This window comes from Opisthorchis viverrini, assembly GCF_000715545.1.
Source record: "Opisthorchis viverrini unplaced genomic scaffold opera_v5_48, whole genome shotgun sequence".
NCBI lineage: Eukaryota > Metazoa > Platyhelminthes > Trematoda > Opisthorchiida > Opisthorchiidae > Opisthorchis > Opisthorchis viverrini.
This window is the reverse complement of record NW_008751704.1, coordinates 1,391,735-1,402,310: the sequence shown is the minus strand read 5'-3', so window position 1 is coordinate 1,402,310 and position 10,576 is coordinate 1,391,735. Positions and strand designations below refer to the sequence as shown.

The following is a 10,576-nucleotide window of genomic DNA, read 5'->3' as shown; positions in this document are numbered from 1 at the left end:
AAGAAGAAAGCAAACGAGGAACAGTCTGATTGCGAAATATTATTCTTTTCGATTCGCGATAAGTGACTCTGTTCGCTCGAGGTGAGGGGAGTTTCCAACCGGTATCGTATACTTAATAATTGTCATTTTGCCCACCAAGAAACGTGAGATTAAGCACCGTTGAGTTGCAGCTCAGTGGGTCTTCGCATCGAGTGGACGAACTGGGCAATCTCCTAAAAGCCTAACTGCTACCATCCATCCTGATCTGTCCCGTACATATAGGTTACAATACAACTTGTACACATTTTGACCACTAACAACCAAATTATTATAACGCGTACAAGATAGTATTCCATTATTATACACCATGCAATTGACAACATAAAGTTCCACCCGTTTGATATTTTCTTCAGATTAGAACAAAAGATTTATTTTTTATACTTTGATTGGTTTCCAACTGTAGCTCGGCAAGGAACTTCGCGACCGGGAAGAACCTTGTGAATTTCATTTCCAACTAAGCACCAGAAACTGAAGTATATGGAGAACGTACACCGCTAGAAGCAATTCTCACTAACCATTTACAAGACCTAGGGATCTTCTACACAAGTTGTTCTTCACGCAGTTCCTGTTCCTCATCTCCAAGCAATTGGTCAAATATATACGTAAAGAATAATCAGCAGATCGTTAGCCTTTGGGATTCAGTAATTTGCATCGTCATGAATACAGCCTATGTTGTGGTGGAATGTAGGTAGCTCGGGTGCGTTGTTTGGTTGTTGGTCTGTTCGCCGAGCTTGGCAGTTGGATGGCAAACGTTTCATCATCAATTGAGGTGACATCGTCAGTGCAGGGTTGAGTGGGTCTAGAGAGCCTCAACTGCCGTTTTCATTCCCCATGTTTTATAGCTTACCACATTTCTATTGGTAATTATAGGCGAATCCTGTTTAAATCATCCGGCTGGCATGCACATTTCTTTTAAAAAACCTTATTTGCGGTTTTTCAATCTACAGGCCGTTGGGTATCCTGGCGGTGGTCAGTTTGTGCACATTCTATTGTTTTTTTATTCCCTGGAAAATTCCTCATGGAGGCAAGCAATCTCCATTTCTCAACTGCTCTGCAGGTTTATGCTTCGAAATCAGCTAAGTAATTCGTCCTTGATGAATACTTAAGGAAGCCGTACAAACGAAACTTCGCCGTGTTTTGAGGAAGATACGAAGACGGTCACCGAATCCGAGATGGCTGGTGAAGTAATTATAAACTACTTAGGATGATTCAGTAGCCAGACAATTTCAGTGTGCGCTGCCAATACCTAACTTTTTTCAAGCATTCATGTGAACACCACTGCAGTGACGTAGAATGGATTTGTTTGTTTCGGAATTTTTTCAAATGACAGGGACCAAGCATCTTACCTCCTTTTGGCACTGGAAACCACAGGATTGCTGCGGTAGAATTTGGTTTGTTCCTCGAGCACTCGAAACTACCAACTACGTGGCTGATGGAAACGATGTTTGTACTCAAATTTTTATGATTGACACCATTGCTGTTGTGATTCTGATTCACAATTATACCATGGCATAGGATATAACCGCTATGATATAGTCTTTTATGACGCTGTTTTGATGGCCAACTTTAGCCAAATGAAAGTACCACCAAAATGAGCACTGAGCAATCGGTAGCCTGTGACCGATACTAAGCTCATGTATTGACTTTATTTTTATAACCCTCTTTTTGAAATTTCGAGCAAGGGTTTGTTGTGAACAGCCAAAAACGTGGGGGAGCTCCTTTCCATTGCGGTAATGTACTTTCAAGTAATTGCATGGTGAAAGAAGTTGTAACTAATCGGAACAAATAATTTTTTTAAAAAATGTTTGGTGACCGTAAAAATTGGCCTTCTAGGCAAGCCCCTCCCAATAACGATAACAATTACGTTGTCCAAGTTAGATGAATTCACAGTGCAAAACACAGCATGATTTCTATCTCCTTTTATGTTGCAGCTAACTCCTGGTGGAATTATTGTAACTTTCACTGCCCCAGCTATATTTGTTCCTAATTTTTTGACTCCACTCATTCTGATCGGATTGGATGTGAACAAGTAACTGCATCAACTTGTTGTCTTCACATTACCAGAGTGGAGTCTGGGAACCAACCGGAGAACGCGCATGCGGTGCTCAAACTTAGTCGTTGAAAGAGCAACTCTAGATATTATCCCTTCGGCTATCCTGGCTGACCACATGTATTATATATCATTAGACGGGACAGTAGAAAAAAGTATCACCAGTGACTCGTGCGGGTGAGAAGCGGTTATGACAGTGTGTCCTAGGATCTTGTGCAGAAGGTGTAGTAATTGTTGATTAACCTGCTCAGTTGCGGAGACCTCGAGGAAACGACAATCTCGTACTCTGAAGTATGCGATAGGTAGATCCTTTATTGTTTACATCGGACGAAGTTAAAATGAACGTGTATTGAAGTTGACGTTTAGTCGGTATCGGCGTAAAATCACTCACATTATCTGTCTTCCTTAGTTAACTCTATTTTCAAGCAAAAGTACCAGTATAATAATGCACAAAAAATCAGCCACTGTCAACTTACATCCTGTAGTGAAGTTTGTACTCAATGCCCTCGGTCCCGATGAATGAAATTTCGATTTGATTCGATGTTGATCTCGACGGTTTAAGTCTTGATATGTCCCAGGGTAATTCTAAAGTGTGAAAATTTTACTCAAGTTGTCGCAAATGGTTGGGGAAACAGTAGTGTGAGGGAAATGCAATTCGGGAAGAAAATAAAATCGGTAATCTCGTCCAATCCGAAGAAGAAAGCTATGGTAGTGTGGGCGGGCTAGATGAGAATGAAGAAGTCAAGCCCAAAACAACTTTACATATCCTCAGGAGGCTTCCAGACTAACCGTCTGGTTTTGTCTCAGCAAAACTACATACAGATATCTCCCTTGTTTTAAAGCCATCGCTCTCCAAAATGTAATTATTCACAAGCGTGGGTTTCCTTAGAACACGCATTGGAATTAGTTTCCTACTTCCGGAAGTAGGCAGTCACCAACAATGCTAGAAAGTTCAGTAAACCGCGTGGACGAGTTATTGACGCTTACTGAGGTGCACCAACCAAATGCAGTTTTATTTCACTGGTAGACCTACTACAGCTGGATTCCACTGAAAAATGAAACCCGAATCTTAGAGACATCGTAATAGGCGACATTTTATGAATTCCCCACACGCTGAAAAATGGGATCCTTTTAAGAACTCGGGAAGCGACTAATCGGAACAGATGATATGGAATCGGGCTCTGACAGGCTCCTCGTCCTCCGTTCAAAGAGTACAAACTTCCACATTGCAAACTTTTATTTAGTAAATCTACGGGACGCTTACAAAACAGCTGACACAAAGTAACACTTTGAAACAAAAAATGTGTTAAGAAAGGCTGTGTGAAGGTGCTTTGTGTTTTAGTCCAAATTTTATGCTGTCCGGTTTGGATCCAATAATTGAATAAAACTAAACCTTGTGCATGAATAACTGCATAACAGATAACTTCCAGGAAGCTTAAATAATATTTCTGTTTGATTTACATAAACAATGCAGCCCGATCGCCAAGCGGACCAATGAGGTTGGTTATCTTGTCCCAATGTGATCTCACAGCATATGCTAAGGATGTTTGTTTTGTGTTTGTAATCTCGATGTGCTCTGCATGCCACAAAGTTGCTCCACAATTAGGTAGAAAATATGCGGACTGACTGGCCTTTCTCGAACTATGATATACAGATTGGTTCTACACCACAAAGTTTAATCATGTGAACCTCTACAAGCCACACCAGAAATCACACTGGAAATCCCGTTGCCATTTTCATCTTAAACTACTAGATTTATGGATCCATCAAAACATTTAGTTCACCAGGTATTACATGGTGACAAGTATCAAGCAGACGGGGGGAGAGAAGCGAATACAGATTCAACTGGGAATTCAATACAAAGCTCGGAAGTTCGGTGCTATCTCTGCTTGTGATCATATGCCTTGCAGTCTTTTTATGTGAAGAAGCGTCAAGAAGGGTAACCGGGACACCAGAAAACCCGGTAGTAGATTTAGCTTTCCGTGTTAAGTCTGGCCCTAAGGTTATGGTGAGAACGGATGTCCGTGTTTTTTTAATTAGTCCACCAGGATATATGAATACACGTTTGCGGGCGGAAGACTTGATACAGTTTCATTTCTATCAGGTCAAGAGGTGGAACAGGACATTATGACAGCGTTTAGGTGTGTGCCCAGGTGAGAAGAGAAGTAAATCGCTAGTTTTCTGAGGCATGGCACTTTACACAAGAATCGAACAATACACACATCGGGATCGACCAAGTCTGGAAGCTCCCATAACCATAAGAATTACACAATGGATGAATTACGAATCACACAGCAAACAAAAGACACTAACGGATCAGTAAGACAAGGGAAATGAAACCAAAAATTAGGTTGTCCAAACAACAAACCTACTGGAGGAAAACAACACAAAATCAGGAAGAAAGTAATTTAGTCCGAACTAAGAAACAGAACTACTAAAACGGGGACACTCAGCGAGCCAATCGAATGCAGGGAAGCGCGACCACACCACGAACAGCTTTTCAAGCTGGTCATCCAAGCTACTTGAAAGTTACCCGTTTATTTCACAGTTTTTTTACAAGGGAAATATTTTTTCACCGAAACCCAGCCCTCATTACATGTACATGTGAACGAATTACACAAGCTTTTTACTTATTTATACACCATCGAATAATTTCGCTGTTTAAGGGAACAGCTGAACCCACAAACGGGGAAATTCAAGTTCTCCGAGCTTGTTTGGTCTGCGAGAATAGCAGATGTTGCTCTGAGTCTACTTCTATCTAAAAGCAAGCATTAATCATGTTGATGCGGTTTATCAAGCCGAAGGACAGTACTTCTTCAAGTGACTGGTTCTGGCCACATTCAGACCTATGCATGAGATGCTCTAGTTAAACACTTTACGAGGAATTACGCCCCTGAGTGAATCGATAAGGTGTATATATGGGTTAATGGGACAGCACTGGAAACTAACTGAGAGAGATCCAGGTTGATTGAATGTCTCGGTGCATTAGCATACAAGTCACTTACCGGCAGTAGTTCTAAGTGATGATAAAAACCATATATCCAGGTTGGGCGAAGTGTGATCAAAACCGTCCGGTTCTGCAAGTTTCAGGTTTGCTGTGGTGGTGGTGTGCTTCGTAGTGGTTCCCATGTCGGTGTGCGTAAAGACATTGGAGCTGACTACGGAACCGACTGCGCAAAGTGTAGGTGATTTAAACCGGCAGAATCTGACAACGTTCTCCACCTTTGGTAAGAGGAATTTAATGCAGACCAGTTGGATTAATAGCAGTAACTCTAGCCAGTCAATTCGAAACTGATGTGCAAAACACCGCAATAACTAAGTGAAATCATGAGCGAAAAATGATCCGAATTTTAAGTGACCGTAAAAGGTATTCTTACACAGTACATAGTTTCTTCATTTAAAGACCTCTTCAAGTCTCACTAAGCTATCCTAGGGTGCTTAAAGTTGTCGCAGAAGCCACGCACAAAGTGTTCGGTCAGAATGACTGTCCTATATGGATGTGAACATATGGCGTTCTGAGAAATGAATATCTCTTTTGTGCGCACTACACCTTGCATCCTTAGCGGAATTTGAGTCGCACGCTTCGAAACACCAAACAGAAGCTTTGTAAAGACAAATCCGTGTGGATCCCGTACCTAAAGTATGACGCACCGTTTGCCGTACTCGTGACTTCCAAATGAGTTCGTGTGTTCCCCTGACAGACCAACATCAAGTATCTGTTACACTTATAACTTGGATGTTGTCTGGTAACTGATACAACTACAGTAGATGACCGACGAACAGGCTCGGCTGCGACAGTTTAACAACAAGTGCTGGATCCGTATAACTTGAGTAGATCAGTGAAAGCCCTCTTCGGACTGAACGCGGAAAAACTGCCCATCGTCAATTTCGCCACTTATTAGCTGCCGCTGTAAAGTTTGGGGGGAAATTGTACCTATTCTGCAATCTGGAAACAAACAGGCGGAAACTCTTCCCCCAGAGCTATCGGGCTATAATTCTACTAGCATGTGCTCAAAAGACCGTATCGATTTCTGCGATAAAAACGAAGTTTTGTGACTCTGATTTTCATGACTATTGTTACTTATTAGAGTGCCTTATGTGACCATCGTCAACTGTGCGTGAAAATGTACGCGACAGTTAATCGAACGCATTGACAACGTTATCGTTGAAGGTTTATATTATCTGTACATTATTCGAAATTTTTTGTTTCAAGTGAAGTTGATTTATGCCGAAAAATCAAAAGGAAAGATGAGGCTAAAAAACGCAATACACTGCCCGAAGAAGAGGTGACCTCAACGAGAGGTCAGTTACTCTAATTCTACTAGCCATCATTCCTTTCTCCCTTTTTCTTCTTTTTTTCTTGCAACCACCCTACTTGCAGTCGTTTGGCTTTTCTGTCAGATTACCTGTTTCTCATATAGGAATGACCGATGTAATATAATACTCACGAGGTTGTTCAAAGCTCCTCGACAGCCCACCGCCTACTTCGTTCCTCTTAAGACTCATTAGGTAAGCGCGATCCCCGAGTCCAAGTCAACATGATGTTTTGCGTGAACAAAGATTGCAAGAAATGCGCCCTATACACTGTTCTGCTTCTTTCGTTTTATGTATCACCAGAGTCATGCATCCCAAAAGCTTCGAAGACGATAGTTATTTTTGACCGTCCAATTAGTAGCTGAGCACCGCAACGTTCCGGCAGAATATTTAGAAAGGCAGAATACTTAAAGTACATTTTTCCGAGAGAAATACAATATCTGATAATTAAGGCGTTTACACTTTCAAATACACTGTGAGTCTTTGTCAGCATAAATCCGGTTACGTTTAGATGAACCACCATAATACTTTGCTTGGTTTTGAAGCAACGGAGCATTCATCATTAGTTCAACTTTTCTGTGTACGCGTGTGTGAGATATCACTTAGTTATGCGCACCCCTAATGTTGTACTAATGTGGCAGTGACCTCACCTACTGAAACAGATGTAAAAGTACGTTTAAAAATTTTACATCACATAATATCAGTACAATCTGCATGTACGTTTTAAATTTGCCCTAAAATTGGGGCTATTGCTGAACCCTTTCATGCTACGCAAGTTTTGTACAAAGCCAAATCACTTCTTAATAATCCAACTGAATGAGACCACTCATAAGCGTGGTGTAAAAAGCAGGCTTTATCTTTCCTGGGGCGGTGGATGTGTTAGTAGTTAAAGCGACGTCTGTAACTGTGTTTCCTACAGTGTGATTACACAAAGTGAATCAGGCAGTGAAATGCAGAGAGGGTCGGACAGGGCGCTGTTTTTGAGCACATGAGATGTACAGCAATCACGACTGACTATTACTTTATTTAGTAAATATCAAGGATTGAAAATTTTTAGATTCGCTCAGTTAATAGGGTATTCAATGCTCGAAAAAGAGAGTCACTCTGCTTCCATATTTGATATTAGAGTTATTTGAAGCCGGTTTTGAGTAAAGTGGGGATAAATCGGTCACATTGTTTTGATAATGCCACAAAGTAGACATGTACTTCGAGCTACTTCACAGCCGGTTTACAGTTATATTTTGAAAATAACAACCAAAACAAAGCTGTGAATGAGATGTGAGGTGAACGGTCTAGTGTAATCACGAAAAGGGAGGCTGATGTTACATTTGGAGATTGGACTAAAGAAGAAGTCTACCTTTAGGAATTTCTCCTTAACATTGTCTTCGCAGCTCGGCAAAAGCACGGCTTCGCAGTTCCCACAGGTATCGTGGTAAACGCCCACAACATCGTCTGCCGCGTCAATTATCCCATTTTTTCTGAATGTTATTAAGTCGCCAGTGCTGAAATGACCATTCAAAAATAAAGTATTTTATTTATGTATCCGTACATTTATGTAGCCACTTTTAGCTGATAGCATTATACAATAGTTGGACTGCAGTCTTTAGTTCGACTGAGAAACAATTACCAATAAATTTGTCAACCTGTTAGACTGTTTTTTATTCATTTAGCATTCGTGTGCCCAGAGCTGAACATCACTCTCACTGATACTCCCGTCCTTATTTCAAAACCGCAGACAAGGCATCGCCTACTGATGTTGTAGTATGGTAGAGTATGGCATATAGAACACATGGTAGAATATAGTATAGTGAAGACCCAACCCAAAAGGCCGCTAATCACAAACATTTAAAGCAATCACTATAAATTTGTTTTGGGAATTATAGCTTTTGTTGGCCACTTTGGACGTTGTACTAATGTATATTTCCCCTGAAGTCGCTGAAGGAATTGTGTAGCTAGTCGCTCAACCAACTCAAACGCATTTCCAAAAGTGACTTGTAGATTCACATAATGATTTCAAATCGTCAGAAAGCTTGACGCAGTAAACTACGTTGTGCTGACCGTGCCATTCTATTAAGGACTACTTATCTACGCATATAATTTATCAAAACGCAGTTTGTGCCCATCCATTTAAAACATTGCCTAATTTCAGGCTTTATAAATATATAAGCCAGAGGTCCAAGGCGTCCCAAGAACTGCGCTTTGGGGGTTAGTAACAAGTCCGGATAGAGGGTGAATCAGAAACTTGTTTGTTTACTTTGATAGGCTTTGCTGTCCCATACTGTAAGGCCATATGTGCTGCAAGGGGATGGAAGATGTATAAGCCACCCTCAAAGGGGATTCAGCCTCTTTAAGTTCCACTCTAGCTTATTGTTTTTGATATTGCATACGATAGTAATTGGAATATAAACCTACTGTATATTTAGCTTCAATTAATTAGGTCACACGAAGAGAAACTATGTTTTAGTTGCATTAGAGTGCACTAGAACAAAATTGCAAGTCAAAAATGTGCATATTTTATCTGCACCAAGACAGTAATCAATTTATTAAGCCAAGTAATATAGATTGTTCTTGGGATAACCTAGAGACACAATGATATAAGCGCCTGTACTGCCCAGCAGACGGTGACGGTGAAAGTAAAATCCTCGATGCTACAGATTGAACAAGGTATAATAGGTTTCTTCAACTGTCTTCATGAGCTGGAATTTCTCCCGTAGTATCGGAAGCCTTTGATAAGCCTTTGATAACCCAGGTTTTTACATTCAAGGATTTAGAACGTTCAGCTGTATCTGACAAAGAATTGGTATTGAAATCCTAGAAAAAAAAGCGACTACTCAAAATAAATTCGGACGCTTTTGATTATTTCTTCAAGCGGTTAAAAAGTTCATTCTGGATTTTGGGACACATCTGATTATTTGGACAAACTAACTGAAATTATCACTTGAGAAGATTCATTATCGGGAGACAACTCTCTAACACAAACTAAACAGCTCATTTCACCGTGTTTTTCCGCCTTTCAGTAAAAGGTTGTACCGAAAAAAAAGGTTTCCGTATTTATTCCAGTATATGCAGAACCTTGGATCATCATTGTAGAAGACTGTCATTTATTCAGAATATTCCCAAAAATAGTTGTATACATAATTTTATTATTTGTCTTAAACTTACCGCAGGGCATATGTTATGCCAAACGCATGAGTTTTTCTGAGCGAACCAACTATAGTGGGAAGTGTTTGGTTTTTCGTATCAGCAACAAGCCAATATTGAATTCGTTCTCCACCAATCTTAATGCTTGGACTGTTTATCAGCACTTCGGTTTTTCCAGTCGCCACTAAACTAGCCGGTGAGATGCACCCTCTTGACTGCTGCATGCTAGGAAATTTGTAGAAGAAGAAAGGGAAAATGAACTCGAAATTCAAACAACAAATCCATGCGGTATCTGAACCTTAAGTCAAACTCAACCACAAACCCTTAAAACCACACAAAGCACTTATGATCTGTGAAATCAAAATGTGAATCCGGTACATACCGATACACGTTTATAAAAAGGGCACAAGCTACCCTCGTGAGTGGGATGGTGAAGCTGATGGAAACTTTAGGACAGCCTTGGTTGTTTGTCTGTTTGCCGAGCTTGGTAGTTGGGTTGCAAACGTTTCCTCACCATTCGAGATGACATCGTCCCTCAACCCTGCACTGACGATGTCACCTCGATTGGTGATGAAACGTTTGCAACCCAACTGCCAAGCTCGGCGAACAGACAAACAACCAAGCAGCGCACACGAGCTACCTAAATTCCAAAACATTTAGGACAGTCTAATGCCATATTCATCCACTTTAGGCTCTTTAAGAAGCGATAGTGCCAATCTAGATATTGGTATCGAATGTGGAAAGAATAGACAGTGTCTCACCACTCAGTTCATGAAATCGACTTGCGTTTCTGTAACAGACAGACTTTTATTGTGTTTTACTCTGTTCCATTCTAGTGTTTTCAGATTGAAAGGCATAAAGTTTTGCCCGTAGGTTGTCTTCGGTAAATCTCATGTGTAATAATGCGTAGGATTTAGGGCGTCATCATCATCATCGTCGAAGACACCAACATCAGTGTTAGCACTGACGCTTCACTGCCGTACAACCATAAGGTTCGTATATATATATATATATATATATATATATATATAT

General features: G+C 40.6%; 2 protein-coding genes across 2 annotated transcripts; both read right to left on the bottom strand.

Annotated features, from left to right (window-relative positions):
• Nucleotides 1–677: 677 nt before the first annotated feature.
• Nucleotides 678–10,200, bottom strand: T265_03396 (hypothetical protein; the record flags this gene model as incomplete). Its single annotated transcript, XM_009167865.1, has 4 exons — nucleotides 678–838; nucleotides 5,158–5,311; nucleotides 7,761–7,905; nucleotides 9,992–10,200. 4 exons carry the CDS (start codon nucleotides 10,198–10,200, stop codon nucleotides 678–680), a joined length of 669 nt encoding a protein of 222 aa, XP_009166129.1.
• T265_13235 (hypothetical protein) lies at nucleotides 696–10,184 on the bottom strand (the record flags this gene model as incomplete). The annotated part of the gene is made up of 2 exons (XM_009167885.1): nucleotides 696–838; nucleotides 9,959–10,184. Coding segments are annotated over 2 exons (366 nt in total), but the record flags the coding sequence as incomplete, so codon positions are not given.
• Nucleotides 10,201–10,576: the final 376 nt, after the last annotated feature.